Genomic DNA, 25751 nt, shown 5'->3' with positions numbered 1-25751 from the left:
TCAAATTGCTATATAGAGTCTTTGGGAGCTCTTAAGGGGTCATCCATAACATCCTGTTTGACTGCAGCTGCAGGAATCAGGCAATTACTATAAAATGAGAGCTACATGCCTAAAAATACCCATCTTCACTATTAGGGTGATAATTAAGAACTGCAAAACAACTGGAACTGTAATTAATCTGCCTGGACGTGGAGAAATATGCATTTTGCCCCTAGGCACAGTGAGAAGTGGCAAATATTATGCAAGGATCACATTTGGAGAGTTACAGTAGTTACATCTTGGGTGCACCAAGTCACAGTAGTATTACACCACAGCCATACCAACAAGTTATTTGAAAGTTTTTTTCAGAAAAAGCCTCTGCTGTCACCAAACTATAAACTTAAGCATCTGGAGTTTAAAAAAGACCAGAGGTGGGTTTGGCAAAAAAAGGGCCATGGTCATGCAGAATAGAACGTAATACCCACAATCAAATATGGTGGTGGATCTCCGGTGTTGTGGGGCTGTTTAAGGACTTGTGAACCTTGTTAGGATGCAAGGCAACAACAAGTACAAGGACATTTTAGACCAAACCCTGTAGGACTCTGCCAAGAGTCTTAAACAGGGTCATTGTTGGATCTTCCAGCAGAACAATGATCCAAATCCACATTAAAATGGTTCACTGACCATAGGATCACGTTTTTGCAATGGCTGCCAAAGTCCTGTGACCTAAATGTAATTGAAAAATTCTGGGGTGAGCCGAAGAGGAAAATCCAAAGTAAGGACCAAGGAGTTTCTGTGAGAAGGAATGGTCTCAAATCCCTTGCCTATATGTTCTCCCACCTCAAGAAAAATTATATAAAAGACTGTTACCATGGTAAAGGGAGATGCACAATATACTAAAGGCAGGAGCGAGAATAAGTGTGGAACAAGTTTCTGAATTATTTCTTGATAATTACTTTTTTCTTTGAACAATTTAAACTTAAAGGTTAGATTCATATGATATTTTGAGTGTTAGATAAAGCCAATAACCAGCAATGACACTTTTTCACAGGCTTTGTTGTATATTACTAGGATGCGAGTCATATTAAAAAGTCATATTACTTTGAACAAGTTTCACTCAATTCAAGTTTGGATTAATATTGTTTTTGAGTCTAAGTAAATAAAAAAAATTCACAGCCTTTTTAATTTACCTTGGGTGTTGGTAATTCTATGGGGCACTGTATGTCAATGATGATCATTGGTGGAAAATCTTTGAAAATACTAGGGGTGTAACGATCCATCTACTACATCGATGTATCGATTTATATTCCTATGATCCAACTACATCGATCTGTGCTCAGCAAGTTGGCCTTCCGGACGACATATATCGATATAACATCGTTTTAAAATGTAATCAATCGATTGTATCGATACTAGGAAATAACCCATTGGATTTAAGCACGTCAGACTTTATAGGAATGTTTTTTCTTAGCACTTTTAATGATAAAGGCGATCTCAGTTCCAAGGTGTTACGCTGCTATATTATTGTGGGATATGAGGGATGTACTACTAACTTTTCTCAGTCTCCTCCAGTGTTACATTTTAGGAGGAGATGAGGTCCTGGTCCACACCTGCGGATTACCTGGTTTGGGGGGCCCGTTGCTGTCCCTGTCCTTGTCCACCTGGTCATACTTCTGACCTAGTCTAAAATCAAATAGACTCTAGATTTAGCCCAGAGAAATTTATTTATTATTCCAATTGGACTCTAAATATCTCACCCGGCACAGCCAGAAGAGGACTGGTCACCCCTTTGAGCCTGGGTCCTCTCTAGGTTTCTTCCTAAAATTCGATCTTCTTAGGGAGTTTTTCCTAGCCACTGAAAATCAACATCACTGTTGTTTGCACCTTGTGGTTTAAAGCCGGGTGTCTCTGTAAAGCACTTTGTGACAACTGCTGTTGTAAAAAGGGCTTTATAAATAATTTTGAAAGTGTTGGTTGCACTTCATTTTTTATATTAATACTGTATTTGTAATATTTCTATGTTGAAAAACAACAGCAAAAGTAGCAGGTAAACCTACTGTTAATTCAACCTGAAGAAATGTTGGTTGCACTTTATTTTTGATATTAGTACTGGATTTGTATTATTTCTATGTTAAAAAACAACAGCAATAGTAGCAGGTAAACCTACTGTTAATTCAACCTGAAGAGATGTTGGTTGCACTTTATTTTTGATATTAATATAGTAGTCATTTTATGTTGAAAAACAACAGCAAAAGTAGCAGGTAAACCTACTATTAATTCAACCTGAAGAGATGTTGGTTGCACTTTATTTTTGATAGTAATATAGTAGTATTTTTATGTTGAAAAACAAAAGCACAAGTAGCAGGTAAACCTACTGTTGAAATGTTGGTTGCACTTACTGTACTTTTATTGAAAATGTACTGAATATTGAAAATGAGAGCAGAACATTTTAACTTCCTGTTAATTCAACCTAAAGTGTTGGTTGCACTTTATTCAAATAAAATGTGAATGCATTTGCCATTAATTGTTGTTTGTTTATATCCATAATTCATTGATACCTGATTCCCTTACAAGAAACAACAGGAATCTAGGAAACTTCACCTGCACTGTCCAGTATCCAGGTATTTATTTCAGTCAAACGGGTTGAATTTTTGGCTGAAAAGATACTGAATCGATTTCAAGTCACTGAATCGTTTCGGATCGTATCGTTCTAAATGAACCATTATCGGCCTTGAATCATATCGACAACCACGAATCGTGATATGAATCGAATCGTGGTTAAATTTAATCGTTACACCCCTAGAAAATACACAAGACAAAGTGACTACAGAACTTCATCTTATGAATAAAGATGTAATTACCTACCAATACCAAGTAAACGTGTGATCGCTGGAAGTTTGAGAGAAGCCTGAGAGGTTTAATGTGTGTGAAACAGCCAAGGTGAAGCAGATCCATCAGACCCACAACACGTATCATATTAGCAGCATTGCCCATAATGATGGCTGGTGCCAAAACACTTCCAAATTATTAAATTATTTTTCTGGATTTTAAGAATCTATTTAAGATCATCCAAACAATAATTATTTTTTTTTTCCTATTTTTTACCTAGCCCTGCATGCATGAGTACTCCATCATTCAGATTTTGTGTGATTGAAAAAAAATAGACTAAATATAACACAGGTAGCAATAAGAGGCCGGAAAAGTTAAATGTACAGATAAGGAACAGTTGGAGGACCAATTTGCAACTTATTATGTCAATTGGCAACATGATTGGGTATAAAAAGAGCCTCTCAGAGTGGCAGTGTCTCTCAGAAGTCAAGATGGGCAGAGGATCACCAATTCCCCCAATGCTGCGGCGAAAAATAGTGGAGCAATATCAGAAAGGAGTTTCTCAGTGAAAAATTGCAAAGAGTTTGAAGTTATCATCATCTACATTGCATAATATCATCCAAAGATACAGAGAATCTGGAACAATCTCTGTGCGTAAGGGTCAAGGCCGGAAAACCATACTGGATGCCCGTGATCTTCGGGCCCTCAGACGGCACTGCATATGGAAATCACAACATGGGCTCAGGAATACTTCCAGAAAACATTGTCGGTGAACACAATCCACTGTGCCATTTGCCGTTACCGGCTAAAACTCTATAGGTCAAAAAAGAAGCCGTATCTAAACAGGATCCAGAAGCTCAGGCGTTTTCTCTGGGCTAAGGATAATTTAAAATGGACTGTGGCAAAGTGGAAAAGGGTTCTGTGGTCAGACAAATACAAATTTGAAGTTCATTTTGGAAAACTGGGACGCCATGTCATCCGGACTAAAGAGGACAAGAACAACCCAAGTTGTTATCAGCGCTCAGTTCAGAAGCCTGCATCTCTGATGGTATGGGGTTGCATGAGTGCGTATGGCATGGGCAGCCTACACATCTGGAAAGGCACCATCAATGCTGACAGTTATATCCAAGTTCTAGAACAACATATGCTCCCATCCAGACGTTGTCTCTTTCAGCATTTTCCAACATGACAATGCCAGACCACATACTGCATCAATTACAATGTCATGGCTGCATAGAAGAAGGATCCGGGTACTGAAATGGCCAGCCTGCAGTCCAGATCTTTCACCCACAGAAAACATTTGGCGCATCATAAAGAGGAAGGTGCGACAAAAAAGACCTTTGAGCAACTAGAAGCCTGTATTAGACAAGAATGGGACAACATTCCTATTTATAAACTTGAGCAACTTGTCTCCTCAGTCCCCAGCCGTTTGCTGTCTGTTACAAAAAGACGAGGGGATGCCACACAGTGGTAAACATGGCCTTGTCCCTACTTTTTTGAGATGTTTTGATGCCATGAAATTTAAAATCAACTTATTTTTCCCTTAAAGTGATACATTTTCTCAGTTTAAACATTTGATATGTCATCTACGGTGTATTCGGAATAAAATATAGAAATTTTAAACTTTCACATCATTGCATTCTGTTTTTATTCATAATTGTACAGTGTCCCAACTATTTTGGAATCGGGTTTGTAATTAGAATACAAAAACCATGATGCTTGCCCCAAACACAATCCAATAAACACATTTCAGCAGTGAAGTGTATAGCCTTCCACTGATATTTCCCAAAGTTCCAAGCTGTGGTGCTACAGAAAACTAAAACACTTTAAAGGGGATGTGATGTGAGGATTAAGGGAGTAGCTGGCTGCTATGAGAGATCGTCAAGCATTCCCTAAGGGGCTGGAATTTCTTCACTGCAGCCTCTTCTCCGCAGTCCCGCTCTGATAAATCACAAGGCAGAGAAATGCTCTTTAATTATGAGAGGTGTGTGTGTGTGCGTGATGAGAGTTCTTTGAAAGTGTAATAACCTGGAAATGTAATTTAGAATATTTGATGGGGCCGACGGCTGCCATTCAAATGAGGATGCTGGATGTGCTGCAGGGGAGTCTCCCTCTTTCTCAGACTCCAGTCTGCATCTATGAAACCCATGCAAATAATGAACCCAAGTCCATGTGTGCCTCTCCATGGTCATGGGCCTTATTATCGGTTACAGTAATTTAGACAATCACACTTAACAACAATTGCAGTCTGAGGTTTACTTAGGTAGTAGGGAGTAGTATGCATAAGCAAAAAGGCATGGGCCGTGCGGTATATTGCCATATGGACAATGAATATCCGATAACTAATGAGACAAATTCCTAGTTCCGGTCTAAGCTAACATTAATACAGACTGCTGAGTGTGCTCCCACCAAGTCACCAATCGACTGTATGTATGACTGGCATATTAATAAAACAATACTAAACAGCCTACACTTAACTTGAGCTTCAGCTAACATACATTTTCATGAGGCTTAGCTTTTAGGCCAAAAGGGATGACACTGCCAAATACAAACATTAGAAGGCAGAGATCTGACACTAATTAAGCTATTTCAACATCAAACTGAATAATTTAGCTATCACCTTAAAATTCAAACCAAATGTCAAGATAACTATGGTTGGGAAAGGTAGATTTCTTGATAAAAATTCAAATCAGCTGTCAAACTTTGAAAAGCCCACAAACCATCTGAATTCTGATTATACGATATCACCACAAACACAACATGGGGACATCACAAGAATCTCGATTACCGCTGATGGACTGAAAACATTATGCATTACTGAGGATATTTTTACTTCTGGATCTGAGTTGTTTATATAGGCCCATCCATTATCCATTTCCTTTTTTATTGAACCAAATCAAAGCATGTCTACTAACGATATAATCTCTAGCTGCTCTTACAACTTTGGAGAAAACCACTTCATTGGTGGCTTAGAATAAAACCCTCCTCATTGCCTCTGCAGCGTTTGGGTTACTTCTGAGAGGCCCCCGCTGCCTTGCATAGGAAAAGCCCCACCCATTGAATGACGAAATACAACACTATAATGGGCGTTGATGCTTCTCTTTTTGCATGGGATACTCTGGTCAGGTGTATGTGGACTGGTGAATGACACATTTTCAATAGGTCAATGGACAGGAATGAGATTCCAGTGCTTGGACCCACTAACTATACTCCCTCTCTCCTCTCTCGCTTTCCCTTTCTCTCTACCCCACTCCTTTCCTCCCTCCCTCTCTCTGTACCTTAGAATTTGGGTTTTTGTCTTTTCAGCCATGCACCTCTGTCTACATTTTTGATTCATATATAGAGAAATGCCCTTTTCATTAAGTATAATCTTGTAATAACCAATAGTGTTGTTTAATATCTTTCTTGCCACTACTCATGTGTGTAGTGGAATGTGTTTTTGTAGTCCTATATGGCGTTTAAAAAGCTATTTCAGAAAGGATCACTCTTCTACAAGTTCATTGAGGCACAGAACAAAATCCAGTGTTTTCTCAGCATCAGGCAAAGGAAAAAACCTGATTCTTCTATAAAGGAAACAATCTGTTAAAGTGGTTTTGTAGCTGCAGCATGCCCTACAAGGCCATTTCAACTAAAGGCTGTGGAACACTGCAGCGATTGCACACATTAATCACTTGGCGTTTGTATTACCTCCGATCTCTAACTCACCTCATTCTGTGTTTAGTTGATCACCCATGAAACTGCTAGTAAAAGTTAATAAATGCGAGAAAAAGGTACTTTTCCGCACACCCCAAAAAATGTTATAGCTAGAATTGTGCAAAATGTACAGTGACGTAGTTATGAAAAGGGCCCATCAACTTCGACCCCATCTAAAACCAATGTTTGTGTTCATTGCTCCAGCATAGAAAGGATATTCAACTCACTGCCGATACCCTGCACAAACTTCAACAGTTCACCTTTTACGATGGATAAAGTCACTGAAGGTGCCTGGTGCTCTGTGGATGGCCAGTTTCACACAGCAGATAAAAGATATCACAGCCAGAGGAAGCATCTGGCAGAATAGCACCAGCAGCAAGTGTACCTGATACCTCAAATAAGATCACAAAAACTAGTGCACAGACAATCGCATCGCATCATCTTCCGCTTATCCGGGGCCGGGTCGCGGGGGCAGCAGTCTAAGCAGGGATGCCCAGACTTCCCTCTCCCCAGACACTTCCTCCAGCTCTTCCGGGGGGACACCGAGGCGTTCCCAGGCCAGCCGGGAGACATAGTCCCTCCCCGGGGTCTCTGCACAGACAATTTCCACCTTATTGCATACAGCTCTGGAAATAATTAAGAGACTACTTCATAAAAAAATCTGAAAAGGAAAGTTTTGAGTGAGAAACAGAAGCATTCAATTTACAGTGGTCTCTTAATTTTAACCTTTCAGTTCCTCACTCAAAACCTTCCTTTTCAACTTTTTTGAAAGGATGGAAAAAGGTGCATTGGTTTCTTAATTTTTTCTTCCGGAGCAGTATTTATGTTATATCAATTTTCTCAACTTTTTAATTTACACTTCTGTTTACATTTTTGTTTACATTTTCTCAAAGCATGTTTGTATAATCCTCACTCAAAATGTTTACAAGAATGAATTTAAACAATAACATGACTTGTCTGCTCACTTTTTCCCTCACCGAAAGGAGATTGGAATAGGATTATCTAGGCCAGGGTGCTTTAAGGGGGGGGGGGCATACTGTAGAACTACCATTGTAAATGTACTGGTAAGAAACTGTAAATGGGGAATATCTCAAACACTTTCAGTGCCCTCCATAATTGACATTTTTAAAACATTCTGTAGTTTGGCCTTGTATTTCGATATTTCTTGAGTGAAGAAAAATGAAGAAAAGCCGACCACTCCTGGCCAATTGGCCAGGTGATGGGTAGAACACATACAGTTGTGCTCAAAAGTTTGCATACCCTTAGAGAATTGGTAACATACAGCTCTGGGGAAAAAAATAGACCTTTCTCAACAACAAAATACTAATGTTTGAACTTAGGAAGAGATCAGAAATGTATATATGTTGGAATAACCCAGATTTTTTTATCACAGCTTTCATATGTCTTGACATGCTCTCAGTCTGTCACATTGCTGTTGGGTGACTTTATGCCACTCCTGGCACAAAAAAGTAGCTTGGCTTTGTTTGATGGCTTGTGACCATTCATCTTCCTCTTGATCAAATTCCAGAGGTATTCAATGGGGTTCAGGTCTGGAGATTGGGCTGGCCATGACAGGGTCTTGATCTGGTTGTCCTCCATCCATACCTTGATTGACCTGGCTGTGTAGCATGGAGCATTGTCCTGCTGGAAAAAACAATTTTCAGGGTTGGGGAACATTGTCAGAGCAGAAGGAAGCAGGTGTTCTTCCAGGATAACCTTGTACTTGGCTTGATTCATGTGTCCTCCACAAAGACAAATCTGCCCGATTCCAGCCTTGCTGAAGCATCCCCAGATCATCACTGATCCTCCACCAAATTCCACAGTGGGTACGAGACACTGTGGCTTGTAGTCCTCTCCAGGTCTCCATCTAACCATCCGATGACGAGGTGTTGGGAAAAGCTGAAAATTGGTGACCTTACTCCATTCCTCGACGGTCCAATCCCTTATGGTCTTTTGCAAACTTCAACCTGGCTTTTCTTTGCTTCTCATTGATGAATGGGCTTTTTTCTAGCTTTGCACGACTTCAGCCCAGCCCCTAGGAGCCTGTTTCCAACCGTCCTTGCCATGCATTTTACCCCAGCTGCTGTTTGCCATTCTTTTTGTTGGTCACTTGATGTCATCCTACAGTTGTTGAGTGACATTTGTCATCTCGGTCAGTGGACAGTCATTTTCGCTCTCTGCCAATTTGTAGCTTTGTTGTCCCCAATGTCTGGCTTGACCTTGTTCTTATGAACCGCCGTCTTTGAAATGTTCAGGATGGAAGCAACCTGACGCTCACTGTATCCCTCCGCCAGTAAAGCCAGAATTGAACCCTTCTTTTCCTCACTCAAAGCTTTTCTTTTCAAATATTTTGTCATTCAAATGACATTTGAGGTACTGTATTTGCCATCCAGCTGGTCCTATTGCAAGAGGATAGTGATGACCACACAGCAGTGGTTTTTATACTTCTCCACGTTAAATTAAATCAGTACCTCATTAAGTAAAATAAGGTGTGCCTGTGTTGAATTTAACAGAAACTGGAATGGAATGGCTGCCATACATGTAGAGAAGCTGATTTAAGAAAAAAACTTAAATTTTAAGGCTGTCAGGGCTATAGTCAAATCATCTCATTTTCATACGCTTATCCGGTATCGGGTCGCGGGGGCAGCAGCTCCAGCAGGGGACCCCAAACTTCCCTTTCCTGAGCCACATTTGCCAGCTCTGACTGGGGGATCCCAAGGTGTTCCCAGGCCAGTGTCGAAATATAATCTCTCCACCAAGTCCTGGGCCTACCCCGAGGTCTCCTCCCAGCTGGACGTGCCTGGAACACCTCCCTAGGGACACGTCCTGGGGGCATACTTAGATGCCTGAACCACTTCAACTGGCTCCTTTCGATGCAAAGGAGCAGCGGCTCTACTCAGAGTTCCTCACGGATGACTGAGCTTCTCACCCTATCTCTAAGGGAGAAGCCAGCCACCCTTCTGAGAAAACCCATTTCAGCTGCTTGCACTCACGATCTAGTTATTTTGGTCATGACCCAGCCTTCATGACCATAGGTGAGGGTAGGAACGAAAATTGACCGGTATATCGAGAGCTTTGCCTTCCGGCTCAGTGCGGTAAAGCACAGAACTCTAGTCAAATCGTTTAAATGTAAAATTCAACATAGCTTGTATACCACAGTATTGCTTGTATACAGCTTGTTTACAGTCCTGATGGCACATCTATCTCATTTCTGTGAAGCATTTTGGAGCTGAATAGAGATAAGATGGAATTGGAATGCTTATAATGAAAAATTTGGGAAAATACTATAAATATATCAAAATAATCATTATAATATCACCCTAGTAAAAATGGCCTAGGTACAAGTTTGCATGCCTGCAAAGTCTGTAAATGAGGAACAGAAAAGCATAGCTGAAGACAGATACATACTGAAGTAACGTAAGACACCCAAACAAAACAGTCATTTACTACCCATAGTGATCTAGCTGGCTGTGTGCCTGCTTGTTATGTTGTTACAACCAAAATTGCTCCCAGGCGACGGCTGCCAGGTGTCTGCCAGGATATAAATCTGGAGCTAACTTAACTGGTGGGAGGCATCCTGCTCTGATCTGAAGCCCAAACCCCATTTCACTGGGTTTGGGTGCCAAGCCAGGCCAGTTTGGGTGATTATTTTTCTTGTCACAGCACTTTATTCATGCTTAGTGAAAAGTCAATCCAGGTTATGTTCTTAAAGTTAGAGCACAGTGTTAGATTCTTAATTCACAGCAATATGTTGATTTAACAGTGGCTCAGAATGTCTCTCTCTCGTCACTACTATTATTTTCACTATTACAGAACATCACATAAGGTTTTCAAACAATGTTTTATTTTATTTTGAGTTGGATATGTAATACATTGTTCATATATGCTTCGTCTATGCCTATTCCTGTTATAGTTAGGAATTACATTTCAAGTTTGAAAATGGTTTTGATGGCATGGGCACATATCTGCTAAAAAGATGATTTGGCTCAACAATGCCAGTTTTACAACTAGTTGCCAAAAACCCAGAAAAAACATGTTATTGTTTTATTTCTAATCAAGACAAGTTAGTGAACAGGCACAAGAGAGTAGCCTAATATTCCTGTTATTATTCTTGAATATTGCTTAATTATGGTATTAGAAACCATCTGGTGGTGGATATGTGTCTCAAAAATCATGTACATTTAAGCCACAACATGTCAGTCAGAGACAGTTGGGAAGATAAAGTGGAAATGATGAAAGCTGACCATACCATTTTGAGAAGTAGGCTATTAGAGAAATGTGAAATGAAATAATATATTTAATAAGTGTGAGTTTTGACAGGACAATTATTGGCTACAATTCAACTACAAGAAGTCGTTTAAAAGGTAATAGACAAACTGAATAGTATTCATTACTGTCACATCAATTCAGGCAATTTATTTCAATATGGATTTATGTCCATATCACCCAGCTCCAGTAAATACTAACCAATTAATAGTGTTTCCATGAAGATACATTTTAAGAGGAGGAGCATTAAAAATGAGACATCTGTTGTTTATGTTATTCAAAGCTGTAGATGGAGAATAACTGGGTGTGCCGCATTAGATTCCACTCTCTTACACCCCAGGCAGACATTTTTTTATTTAACCACAAGGATTGATTGAGCAAGTGAATTTGGCTGAGATGCAAAGTAAACTAGGGTTCCTAGAAAAATATATATAATTTTGTCATAGTCATTAATGACGAAAGTGAGAGATTTACTTGATGAAAAGAGACTGAGTGGCACTGGCATATGTCTTCCCTGGATGTTCAAATGTATAGTGTTCCAGGATGACAGATAACAGAATGTTAACATTCTACAGAGGTGATATCTTCTCCAGAGAAAGGGCCACACAGATTACTGACACCTTTCAAAATGTGAAAGCACATGAAACATAGATTAACTTAATGTATTCTGCATGGGTTTTATAGTCTTGTTTGAAGTTTAATTTGGCCTGCAAAATAAAAAGAAATGTTAACTTATTCTACTATAGAGATTTCCTTAACCCAAATTCAGACATACTGTACTTATTACATGTATCTCAACAATGTATTTTAAAGGCTAGGTATTGGGCGTAGATTATTACAAGTAATGAATCCCTTATTTAGAGTACTCTGATTAAAATCATGCACACATATACACTCACCTAAAGGATTATTAGGAACACCATACTAATACTGTGTTTGACCCCCTGCAGAACTGCCTTAATTCTATGTGGCATTGATTCAACAAGGTGCTGAAAGCATTCTTTAGAAATGTTGGCCCATATTGATAGGATAGCATCTTGCAGTTGATGGAGATTTGTGGGATGCACATCCACGGCACGAAGCTCCCGTTTCACCACATCCCAAAGATGCTCTATTGGGTTGAGATCTGGTGACTGTGGGGGCCATTTCAGTACAGTGAACTCATTGTCATGTTCAAGAAACCAATTTGAAATGATTCAAGCTTTGTGACATGGTACATTATCCTGCTGGAAGTAGCCATCAGAGGATGGGTACATGGTGGTCATAAAGGGATGGACATGGTCAGAAACAATGCTCAGGTAGGCCGTGGCATTTAAACGATGCCTAATTGGCACTAAGGGGCCTAATGTGTGCCAAGAAAACATCCCCCACACCATTACACCACCACCACCAGCCTGCACAGTGGTAACAAGGCATGATGGATCCATGTTCTCATTCGGTTTACGCCAAATTCTGACTCTCTTTTCCCTTTTCAACCATTCTTTGTAAACCCTAGAAATGTTTGTGCATGAAAATCACAGTAACTGAGCAGATTGTGAAATACTCAGACCGGCCCGTCTGGCACCAACAACCATTCCACGCTCAAAATTGCTGATGATGATTTTTAATGTCTTAGATACATGGGCATACAGAGTCCCATTATCAGCAACCATCAGCCCTTGGTTCCAATGGCATTTTCTGTTTGCTAAAAGCTCATTTTAAAAGGCTAATTGATCATTAGAAAACCATTTTGCAATTATTTTAGCACAGCTGAAAACTGTTTTGCTGTTAAAGAAGCAAGTCGACTATTTGAGGGTCAGAAGCAATTGTGGGTTTGATTATAGGCTCAAAATGGCCAGAAACAAATAACTTCCTTCTGAAACGTGTCAGTTTATTCATGTAGTGAGAAATTAAAGCTATTCGATGCGAGAAATTGACAAAAAACGAAAGATCTCGTATAACACTGTCTACCAGAGGTCGGGGACTCGAGTCACATGACTTGACTCGAGTCTGACTCGAGTCACAATTTTCAGGACTTGTGACTTGCTTGATTAAAGTATGAAAATGACTTGACTTGACTTTGACTTGAGAACAAGTTACTTGAGACTTGACTTGAAGTGGAAGACTCGACAATGACTTGAACTTATAATAAACAAACAGCAATACAATTATTTTATATGTTGTGACATCAGCACCACTAATCAGCGTATGTGCCTTTAACGCTGCACAATTCAAACCGCGTCAAACATGGCAGACAGTAACGTTAGTCGAGCTCCACAAATAGTATCGTTTGGATAAAAGGACTTTGAACTGGACCGTGTGAATAAAAAAAGATTTGCCAGATGTAAAATATGCAACAACGTCAAATTTCATTTGTTATTTTAAGAACCACAAGGAAAGGTAAGAAAGTAATCTCTTTATATTCAGTTTCACTAAGATCTATAATGATTAAATTACTAATGTAATGTAATCTTTTGTTAGTCATAATTTGGCCTTGGTTGCATATTATATATTTTTTTTTTCTTGTTAGAAATGTGACCATTATCATTACTGAATACGTCTGGTAAATAGATGTAAGAGAATTTGACTATAACAGTGGCATAGCCTGAATTTTAATGTTGATGGGCATCTTAAAATGAGCGTGCATGTATATTATTACACGTAGGCTATAATGTCTGTATTAAATGTGGGCATTTTCAAGTGTTTGTGGACTGCGTGTGGAAACTAAAAAGCATTGTGCTTACACCATAACAGTTAACTTTACTGCATGAAAGGCTAACATGGAGGCGCTGATGTGATTACTAGCACCTAAACATTTCGAAGAGTTTTTTTTTTTTTTACTCCTACAGACAATAATAATTACAGCGTAATTATATATTAGTCAGTTTTTCAGTCACAATAATTAGTTTATACGGTTGTTATTATTAGCCCTTATTACATGGATTGGCTGAATTCCAGTGCAGAATGCATGTTATTTCTTGATAACAGACCGTTGCCATGAAAAACAGCGCGTTGCTACGGACGCAGCAGGATTCTAACCAGAGACGGAACGGACAATTTTCTTTAGAGGAAGCAATACAGTCGTTTTTAAATCAATAAATTCCTTTTGAAATCAATATTTTGTGTCAAATTATAGATTTATTTGGTAGGTAGCCATGTAATAAGCGGGATAAGGTATAGCGAGGCGGTTGCTATAGCGAATACAACCCCTTCAGGCTGATTCAAGATCCCTCCGCTTCGTCCCCCCAAAACATTGTACCACGGAGGAGAAAAATATTTGATTTTGAAATCGAGCTTCGCACAGAGCGCACGTCAGAAACAGAGGACAGTGTGTGTGTGTGTGTTCATCTCTTTAGTACTGTGACTTGACTTGAAACTTATAAGGACTCGACTTGACTTGCTTAGGATGAACCCTTGACTTGACTTGACTTGCTTGATTTATCTGAACTGTGACTTGAGACTTGACTCAAGACTTGATGGTTAAGACTTGAGACTTGCTTGGACTTGACCATGTGTGACTTGTCCCCATCTCTGCTGTCTACTACTCCCTTCATAGAACAGCACAAACTCTCTCTAACCAGAATAGAAAGAGAAGTGGGAGGCCCCGGTGCACAAAAAACAAGAGAACAAATACATTAGTGTCGAGTTTAAGAAACAGATGCCTCACTGGTCCTCAACTGGCAGCTTCATTAAATAGTACCTGCAAAACACCAGTCTCAAACTATTATTTTATGGTGGGTCATACAGTAGGATGCTACAATGTTCATGTCAACACACAGTTCTGGTCAACATTATTGTCACCCTTGAATATTTTGTACACACACCTAAAGGATTATTAGGAACACCTGTTCAATTTCTCATTAATGCAATTATCTAATCAACCAATCACATGGCAGTTGCTTCAATGCATTTAGGGGTGTGGTCCTGGTCAAGACAATCTCCTGAAAGAAAGGTGATTTAAGCAATTTTGAGCATGGCATGGTTGTTGGTGCCAGACGGGCCGGTCTGAGTATTTCACAATCTGCTCAGTTACTGGGATTTTCATGCACAACCATTTCTAGGGTTTACAAAGAATGGTGTGAAAAGGGAAAAACATCCAGTATGCGGCAGTCCTATGGGCGAAAATGCCTTGTTGATGCTAGAGGTCAGAGAAGAATGGGCCGACTGATTCAAGCTGATAGAAGAGCAACTTTGACTGAAATAACCACTCGTTACAACCGAGGTATGCAGCAAAGCATTTGTGAAGCCACAACACGCACAACCTTGATGCGGATGGGCTACAACAGCAGAAGAACTCACCAGGTACCACTCATCTCCACTACAAATAGGAAAAAGAGGCTACAATTTGCACGAGCTCACCAAAATTGGAAAGTTGAAGACTGGAAGAATGTTGCCTGGTCTGATGAGTCACGATTTCTGTTGAGACATTCAGATGGTAGTCAGAATTTGGCGTAAACCAAATGAGAACATGGATCCATCATGCCTTGTTACCACTGAGCAGGCTGGTGGTGGTGGTGTAATGGTGTGGGGGATGTTTTCTTGGCACACATTAGGCCCCTTAGTGCCAATTGGGCATCGTTTAAATGCCACGGCCTACCTGAGCATTGTGTTGACCATGTCCATCCCTTTATGACCACCATGTACCCATCCTCTGATGGCTACTTCCAGCAGGATAATGCACCATGTCACAAAGCTCGAATCATTTCAAATTGGTTTGTTGAACATGACAATGAGTTCACTGTACTGAAATGGCCGCCCACAGTCACCAGATCTCTACCCAATAGAGCATCTTTGCGATGTGGTGGAAGGGGAGCTTCGTGCCCTGGATGTGCATACCACAAATCTCCATCAATTGCAAGATGCTATCCTATCAATATGGGCCAACATTTTTAAAGGATACAAGGCCATCTCTAAAGACCTTGGCATCCCTGTTTAAAACATTCACAATGTTATTAATACGTGTGCTGCTGGTGGAACAGTCAAGGACCTCGCAGAATGTGGAAAAAAAATTGATAAGAGAAGTATTTGAAGGTTGGTGCAAACTGTGGAAAAAATACCACATAAAACCTCCATACAACTTAAGGCTGACTTGGAGAAATCTGGAGTGATGTACCTGTACCATACACAACACACTAAACCAAGAAGGGCTTCACCCGTGAAGGCCAAGGAGGACCCCACTGCTAAAAACCAAATGTAAAAGTCACGACTCATCTTTGCCAAAACCTATATAGTGAAACCACAATTATTCTTGGAAAATATTCTATAGAAAGATGAAACCAAAGTGGAACTATTTAGCAACAGACACCAGAGATTTGTTTATAAGCCACAAAATTAAGCATATATACGAAAATAATAAACAGTCTAGCATTAAAGATTGCGGATACTGGAGGCCACTGATACTGGAGGCCTTGCACGTATTAAGAGCATCATGAAATCAAAGGATCACCAAGATATTTAAAAATCAAGACAATGAAATGCGCTGCCTAGATCATAGGTCCTCTAACAGGACAACGATCCAAAGCACACATGCAGAAACACAAAGGAATGGTTGAAATGGAAAAAAGTTTGTTTTAGACTGGCCAGCAATGTGTCCTGATCTTAATCCGATTGAAAATCTTGGGAAAGAGATGAAATCGACCTTGGGAATAGGAAACCTGCAAACATTCAAGAGCTTGAACAAACTGCAATTGAAGAGTGGGATAGGTGCAAGAAGCTTATAGACTGCTACAGGAAACAGACCAGCAGACAGGTGTAAGAAGTTTATAGGCGGCTAGAAGAAAATGACTAGCAGATAGTTACAAGAAGCTTATAGACAGCTACAAGCAACCGACCAGCAGACAGTTGCAAGAAGCTTATAGGCGGCTACAAGAAATGTTTTGAGACTGTCATTGTTGCCACGGGTTGTGCAACCAAATATTATGTAAGGGTGCTGTCCAGGTCCTATTTTATGTTTCTTCTATGAAATCATTACACGTAAGCTGAAAAGGCATATTTTTTGGTTGAAATATTGAAATATCAGTGAATATTATTCAATTTTTAAACGAGATACCAAGTTCAAGGTTAGCGTTTTATAGTGTTTTGTGTGCACATAGAAATAAGCCAATCTTAGGTACTCGGATTAGCAGTGCTATGAAATCATTCCAATTGCCCAATCTCTGAACCAATCAGACCATGTCAGAGGCAGATTACACTCACCCTCCTTCACTCTCAGCCCCCTCCTCTGAGCTTTGGCGTCCAGCTCTGGATCCCCCTCCCGCTGCTCTCCTCTTGCGTGTAGGTACCGCCCGGCTTGGTGGGCCTGCCCTGATGCGAGCCACCTTCCCCTCAGCCACGCTGCCGCGTCCCCTCAGCTCGTCCCTTACATGGTCATGTAGTTTTGGGATGGCGCTCTTTAGAGCCCGTACCTCATCTTTGAGTTCTGACACACACTGGATCAAGGCTCCGAGACGATCTAGAACCTCAGACTGACCAGACATTCGCCCAGGCCCAATACTGGCTCCAGCCGCTCGCTGGTCATTACTGCTGTGGTACAGCTCACTGGGCATACTTTGCCCCCGGTGTGGCACGGCCCTCCGGCGGTTGTAGAACACCACAGCGCCAAGGCTGAGGCCGGCTGCACCAGCCAACACACCCAGGACCAGAGCCTTATTGTCTGACGACTGGGCCATCCTGCTTACCTGAAGAAAAAGGGAAGAAATGAGAATCTAAAATATGGATATATATATATGTGTATATATATACACGGACAACATTTGGGTAGGGGAAAGCATAATTTACTTGAGCAGCCTAAGCAGCAGAGAGAGTAGGTTAATAAACAAAACAGCACAGGAACATTTTAAAAACAGACTACTGTAGACTTTATAATGCAAGTTGCTGTAGTAGTTTACCTTTGATTTAGCCAAAAAGCATTCTAGTGTTCAAAGTCACATTCCATCTCATCATTAAGATAAATTATTAACTTTACACCAGCAGGTAGTTATATATTGTAAATGCGTCTAAAACAATACTAGCAAAGCCATTTCAATAGGTTCTAAAACGTTCAGAAACCACTGGGCAAAGCCCACGTAAGAAGCTTCAAGCCAATTAAGGACACTGTTATTGAAAAAAAGAGAGCAGGTCAATGTTCAACAGAGTAGTAGATAGGAGTGGCTAAATTAATTAGCAGTCAAATGTGAAAACGATAAATTCAAAAGACAATCTAGTTTGTAGTTATCAAAAATGTATGGTGGCCAGTGACAGTTTAGAAAGTGACCTTAGCTACTTAGCTAGTACTGTATCTAGTAAGCTGTCAAGCTTAAGCTGAGAACCTGAGATTACTGCAGCCACTGCTGTAGTGTCCGCCCATTCAGCTTATTGTTTATACCTCATATCAACGTATGCAAGGAGCTTGGATAACGCATTAAACGTTCATAGTTAGGTACAGTAGCTACTGTAATTAACAAGTGAATCAGTTAGCTATAGCTATCTACGTTTACGTTAGTGAGCCAATCATTCAGACAATCTTGCCAATATAGTAAGCATGGGTGCTTACAATGTGGTTTCCAGTAAACACCTAGATAAAATAGGTAGCTACAGCAGCAACTACCCATTCTTACCTACACTTACAAGAGTGTACTGTAACTTTCTGAACGCATTTTAACAGAGAACTGTATCCGAATATGCTGTCCGAGTTGCTCACGTATTGTTGGTGAGACACAATTGTGAAACTCACTAACGTTACAGTTAAAAGGGAAATAATAGAATGAACGTGCAATGAAATTACATCAATATAAGTTATATATCGTAAGACGCTCATAAAACTAAAAATGACTGCTGCCAGTGACCTTACTGCAGTGAAGTGAGCAGTCTTTCCAGGACACCTCTCGTTTGACACTGAGTTGATTTGAGTTTGTTTCTGAGCAGCCACTAAAACCTTCCGTGCCAACATGAGGACGTGTTAGAACGTCGAAAGGTTCCGACTTCAATCACATTACTGACGAGGTTCTGAACTCATTATATACTTAAGGATTTTGTTTTTCAAAAAAGGTTAGGTCAAAAAGTTTGTAATTTTTTTTATTTGGTTTGTTTGTCAATGTATGTATTTTATCAATGGTGGGCTCATTAATATACAATTTACAGTGTATATAGGGACACAAAACTGGGGTTGCAGCATATTCCAGCTGGGGGGACTTTGTTATTAACTGAGGAATGGGGGCTTGACAACTCACAAAATAAATAAGGGCCCCCTGGAGGTCAGGGCTCTCGGTCACTTGCTGTCCCTGCCAGATTGGTATGTGGCTATGATTACCAATAATAACCGATAATTAACATGGTTAATTGTCAGCTAATCGAGTGAATTACACTTTACAAGAGAAATACTATATGTGCACAACTCAATTTCCAATAATATATTTTGAAATTATTACAGTTAATAGTATGTCCACCCATCTGAGAAAAAAATTTAAATTTGTGGGGGCCCTCAGCAACCGCTTTTCCCATGCATTGAGCACTTAGCCAGCACTGATTCAGTAAGATAAGACTAAACAATAGACTAAACCAGCAGCTTCACTGAACTTCTAACACACACTAAAACAAAAACATGAGCAACAATAACTAAGTGATGTTGCTAAATTATGTATACATTTAAGGGTAAACACATATACCTTCTGTGATGGTTCATGCATGGTTAACACTGCTGTGTAAAATGGTAACAATTCAGTTTTAAGTTGGTGAAACAGTGGAAGAGGCATCTTTTAGAAATGTTAAATGTTTGGGTCTTCATACCATCTGTCATTAATTTAAACTGTCAAGAGATGAATTCACTCATGTACAGTACAGTTCAAGAGTTTGAAGTCAATTAGAAATGTCTTTGTTTTTTGTGGCCATTTTAACAGCATATAAGCCAGTAATAAGCTTTACCGGTATCTACTAACTTACTGTAGTCATAAGAATTGAGCAATTGCTAGCGAGTCTGCCAAAGCTATTTCATTTCATGGCAAAACAACGTAATTTTTTCTTTCATTTGTGATTGACATTTACACAATAACTATCAATAAAGGCGACGATAACTAACTTTTTCATCAAGTGAAAAGACAAGAGAATCATGGAATCTACCAGAAATAATGAATAAATGTAATTGCTCTCAATAGATTCAAACTTAGGTCTTCTACATGAGAGGCACTGTTTTTAACCACTACACCACAGCATTACATATTTCAGCAGTCACTTGACTTCATTAAGGATTGTGTTAAACAGACTAACGTTTCTTATTAAATTTACCTCTACCACAGTGTCTATGAACTGTATTGCTTTTGCCACTGGCTGTTTTAACAGCTTATTAGCCAGTAATAGGCTTACTAGTATCTAATAACTTCCTAAGAATAATCATAAGAATTCAGCAATTGCTAGCGAAACTGAAGATAAACCAGAAACAGTCGCAAAATAACCGTATACATTTTAAGTTAAGGCTTATTATAGTGTAATTATACATTTCTAGTTCCTAGCACAAGGTGCTTTTTCAACTTTTTATATGCCACACCTGACAGGTGTTTGGATTATTTTGACAAATAAAAAATGCCCACTAAAATTGCTGTAAACAAATCTGAGAGAAATAAGCTTTTTTGTATGTATGGAAAATTGCTGGGATCTTTTAAATTTGTCAGTTCATGAAACATGACCCCACACAAAGTGTTTCATTTAATTTTTGTTAAGTGTATATTTTGTCAGGATATCAGGATATTTTATGTGTGTTACAACACTTCATGAAAACAGAACTTTTCTGTTCATGGGACAGAGCACAATGCATAACAGGCTGATAATGGAATAAAACATTTATATATATAATTCAGTATATAGTCATATAAATATGAAAAATCTGGTAATATGGTAATTCAACGCTTGAAGGTTACATTATTTTAAACTATTACCCATTTTTATAACAGCATGTTCATTCAAAATATAATTTTTTTATGAAGCCTGAAATTCGATAATGTTACTTGGTGAACACCCTTAATAATATCACACTGGATAACTAATCCTCTTAAAACATTTAGCAGAAAATGTCAACTCACCTCCAAAAGTGGTTGGTCTCTCTGTGAGAGCTGTTTTCACAATATGACCAAGCACTGTTTGGAGGACTACAAATAAACTCTATCTGATCAACCTTGAACCGGCAGTCAGTCTGAGATTAGCTGTCCTGGTTGGCTTTTCATTTTAGGGTTATAAAACCGAATTAATGCATTGGTATGGTGGCACGTTTGAGCAGTTGATATTACTGTCTGTATGTAAACTATCATAACCTCTGAGACTGTAAAACTTGCAAAACTTTGCAAACGTTTTTACTTGAAATTGTCAGAAAAGAGGCACACTGATTGTACCACTTTATATGTTGCCAAAGAGAAACCATTGATTTTAAATTGAAATTCATTTTCCAGAAACATAGCTTAAAATTAACCAGAATTGAGATTCAACAATGCCTACTAAAATGACACTGTCAATAGGCTTTAGTCTAGCATACCATAGCATAATACATTCAGATGTACTCAAGAGTACTCCACTGCAATGGTTCTCCAACTGTGGCCCGGAAGGGGTACGAGAGTTTTAATTCAATTATTACAAGATCTACAAAGGAGAATGCCTTTATACTCAAAATTAGTTATTAATGCTTTTGACATCATTGTTTGCCATTTCTCTTATTTAATCTACAAATAATAGAGAAGATGACATTATACATTGTACTGTGTTGTACTGACCTATACTCTGCTTTATTACTTTACATTTCATTACTTTTCAAATTTGTGCTGTGTAAGATTGGTTCAGATTTGGACTTACCAAATTTCGATACTTTTCAGTGTCCATAGATGCCTGCTGTGAGGTAGTACTCCGTGGTTGAGAAAGTTACATACAGTAAATGTAAAGAAAAAATCTACTGCTAACGGTAGCTGTCATTAAAAACTAGGAAAGAGATAGAGAGTACTTTGTCAGTTATAGATTCGGAAATATTCATATTGGCAGAAAGCAAAGATGTTTTGCAACACTAAATATAAGTGTTTAATATGAGTTAGCGTTATTGTTACTAGATCAGAAAACCAACCAGGTAGACTTTGGACTGTGACAGCAAGGAGTCATCATGCCAGGTAGTGCCATGTGTTGTCCACAGCTTAGCGGTTTCTAAGATCCAATAAGACACTGGAGAAAATGGAGGGAGTATACCTGATATCCATCAGCATATCAGATAAGACATGATAAATCCAAACAGACTATTTGAATGTACATATTGGGGACTACAGGAAATAGCGCCACCCACATTGCCAATCATATCCCCAGACCACCAGATACCAGCAAATCATCAACCACAATGAGACAAGGCCGAGTTTCGCCCACAGAGTTCTGTTCCAATGTACAAGCCACAGGGAGAAGGCAAAGCTGGAGAGAAAGGTTATACCAATGACTCAACACACTAACCTGAAATCAAACACGTAGAATCTAAAATGGTAAAACAATTTATATAGTATATACCTAAAAACTAGTCTTAGCTTTCTTTTGAACATAATTTGATGCACAGTTGTGTTAGCACAATGTACAGATACTCTCAGCATGTCAAAACATTTTTTATCAAGTAAATGTTTATATCATGGGAATAGAATATTTCTTAACCAAAAAAACCTGAAAAGATCATGTGCATTGTTCTCACAACATGGCTTCTGTTGAGTTAATTTGATCATTTGGGAGGTGAGCATTGGGTGAAAAATCTACCACAACTCCTGGCTCACCTGGCTCAGTCATGTTGGTGAATGCATAGAAATAGAATGACCAGAACAGACATTCCCATTTCAGCCATTCTATTTTTACCTATCTGGGTGGATGTCAGGGGGTTCCCATAAGCCCTTACTGATCGTTATGTGTGATTTCTTTGATTTACTCTTAACACTAAGTACTAGAGTTTTGTTCCAAGCCCCCAGCCTACACTATCCCAATCCTACAGAACAAAAAACCCACCTGAAAATCATAGGCGTAGCACCAACATACAGATGGGCCGATAAGGAAAGGCGCACCCTGCCATGACCTCGCTCACAGCGGGTCAAATCCTGCAAATAAGGGACCCTCGTCAACAAGCATTTATTATACACCCACTGCAGACAGCTGCCTAATGTTTAATGCAGAGGGAGGGAATTAGCAGTTTCTGTTCCGCCTCATTCACAAAAATTGGCTATTAACTGTTGTTGAAGTAAGAGACAGGGCAACTCAGCCATTGCTATCAGTAACTTGGTGAGAGAGCACAGATGTTTAGTTTGAACTGAAGATAAATGGGTTTCACCCTCCTACAGTACATTATTTTGGTTACCTTAGTGGACCAATCACTTGTCAATGAATATATTCAGGCATTTTGTTGTATACATTTCCCTTTCACATTTACATTTCCCAATATTTGTGCACTTTATATATATCACATGCACTTTATATAGATGTATCAAAGCTGCATTAGTTTTACCTTTAACAGCTGGCAGACTTGATAGATATAGCACAACTTTTGATGTTCACTGACATTTGATTATTTTGCTATGCTTGTTTGAAGTTCACCAACAACATAGTTAAACATAATTATAAACATAAAAAGTTATTAACCACTCCCATGTTCTCTCAAACAAAAATATAAATGGGCACTGAAGGTTATTATGCACTGTAAACATCACTGACTGACTGATTGACTACCCCTTGTTAAAAAGCATAGTGATTAGAGAAGCAGACTTGTGAACTATAGGTCCTAAGTTTGTATCTCCTCGCAGGCGATACCTAGTACGCATTATGAATTATTACGTATAGACGACAACTTCACTGGCTAAAACCCTTAGTATCTACATTATGGTAAGCCTGAAACAAAACAGTTTGCGGTTATATTGCAACTGTTTCTGTTGGATTTTCGAAGTACGCATCCTTGCATGCGTTTTAAGTTAGGATAGACAAACACATTTGCTGGCTTAACAACGTAGTTACGATATCTTAAGCCTTAACGGAATCTGTATACGGTTATATTGTCACTGTTATTGGCATGGCACAGTTCATCTTTAGTCTCGCTAGAAATTGCTAAATTCTTATGATTATTCCTTGGAAGTTAGTAGATACTAGTAAGCCTATTTAACACAATCCTCAATGGAGTCTAGCAACTACTGAAACTTTTAATGCTGTGGCGTAGTGGTTAACGACAGTGTCTCTCATATGGAAGACCTACGTTTGAATCTATTGAGAGCAACAACATTTATTAGTTATTTCTGGTAGATTCCACCATTCTCTCGTCTTTTCACTTGGTGAAAAAGTTAGTTACTGTCGCATTGATAGTTATTGTATAAATGTCATTCACAAATGAAAGAAAAAAGTAGATTGTTTTGCCATGAAAGAAAAAAATATATTCTTATGCTATGAAATGAAATAGCTTTGGCAGACTCGCTAGCAATTGCTCAATTCTTATGACTATTCCAGTAAGTTAGTAGATACCGGTAAAACTTATTACTGGCTAATACCCTGTTAAAACGGCCAGTGGCAAACGCAATACATAGCCTCTATTTGTGGTAGATGTAAACTTATTAAGAAACGTTAGTCAGTTTAACTGTATCTATTTCATTCATGAATGGTCAATTAACTATTAATACAGCCAGTGGCAAAAGAAGATTAGGTAATGCTAGAGACAGAGTACATGGTGCAGTGGGCTTTCGAGTGTGGGCCGGCTAAACTAGGCTCGCCTGGATTTTTGTTCTGTTTGGGATCTCTGTCACTAATTTAAATCCAGTAACTACTATTCCTCAAACCACATGAAATATCAAACACATGACAAAGTACAGAATAGCACTAGAGAACATATGATTGTTTATGTCAAGTCCTGGCTGGGGCCTCTAGGCATCTCCATCTGCCTGGGGGCCACAGTCAGGACCCGACCGCAGAGGTGTCTCTAGGCATCACTGCAGTACTGCTTTCTGTTGTCCCCAATTAGAGACAGCTGTGTCTCGTTGTCTCTAACTAGGGACCCTATTTAAGTTGCCCTGTTTTTCTTTTGGTTGTTGGTCATTGTTTTGAGTCAGTTGTTTGTGTTGCTGTTCTTCAGTTTACAGTCATACTTGCATATTGTTGTTTTCAGTTCAATTTGGTAAAAGAAACATTAAAAGGATGCATTCCCTCTACTTTGCGCCTGTGTTCTGCCTCCCCAGCCAAGACTGATTATACTACATTAAATAAAAATTATGTAAATATGTAAAATCTTAAAGTCATAATTGGCAACGCAGAAATAAACCACAAACACTATATTTACACACTATAAATATATAATATTCATTCTTATATACAATTCAAAGAGGCACAAAAAGAAATTCTCACTTCTATCACACTAACCTACTCAAATTCAAAACAACAATCAAAATCCTTCATTGTTAGAGTAGATATTTTTTACCCAAATATTATGTCATAGTGCCTCCTGTGGTCTTGCCTCCCTCTGGGGAATCCAGACCAGGTGCCACGAGGGGAAAAGAGGGGGCTTAGCCGACTCAGTTGTATTTTAATACCATATTGAATAGCCCTTCAATAGGCCTATTAGCTGCCACCGCCCATTCTTCTGACTGTTTGCACTAGATTCCACTACATACACCGGACTCTCCACAGTTACACACCTGATTCTCATCACCCCGGACCATGATTACACACCTGATTCTCATCACCCCGGACCATGATTACACACCTGATTCTCATCACCCCGGACCATGATTACACACCTGATTCTCATCACCCCGGACCATGATTACACACACCTGATTCTCATCACCCCGGACCATGATTACACACACCTGATTCTCATCACCCCGGACCATGATTACCCACACCTGATTCTCATCACCCCGGACCATGATTACACACACCTGATTCTCATCAACCTGGACCATGATTACTCACACCTGATTCTCATCACCCCGGACCATGATTACTCACCTGATTCTCATCACCCCGGACCATGATTACACACACCTGATTCTCATCAACCTGGA

The 25751-nt window shown here is 39.3% G+C and overlaps 1 protein-coding gene across 2 annotated transcripts in view; it reads right to left on the bottom strand.

The window, feature by feature from the left end:
* The window catches only part of LOC105029711 (regulator of microtubule dynamics protein 2), a 70986-nt gene extending 49163 nt beyond the window's left edge, over positions 1-21823 (bottom strand). Inside the window, exons 1-2 of one of the 2 annotated variants that reach the window (XM_010903213.4) lie at positions 21556-21823; positions 16942-17423 (exon numbers count right to left, since the gene is read on the bottom strand). In XM_010903213.4, the coding sequence (XP_010901515.2) occupies positions 16942-17423; positions 21556-21582 (509 nt within the window). In that variant the 5' untranslated portion in view covers positions 21583-21823. Of the gene's footprint in view, positions 1-16941; positions 17424-18351; positions 18527-21555 lie in introns of those variants that run through there. The other variant, XM_020047548.2, reaches the window with a different exon arrangement.
* Between the last annotated feature and the right edge of the window lie 3928 nt (positions 21824-25751).

This window comes from Esox lucius, chromosome 6 (assembly GCF_011004845.1).
Source record: "Esox lucius isolate fEsoLuc1 chromosome 6, fEsoLuc1.pri, whole genome shotgun sequence".
Lineage (NCBI taxonomy): Eukaryota > Metazoa > Chordata > Actinopteri > Esociformes > Esocidae > Esox > Esox lucius.
Note: the sequence above shows the minus strand (reverse complement) of the source record. Positions and strands in the feature narration are given on the sequence as shown.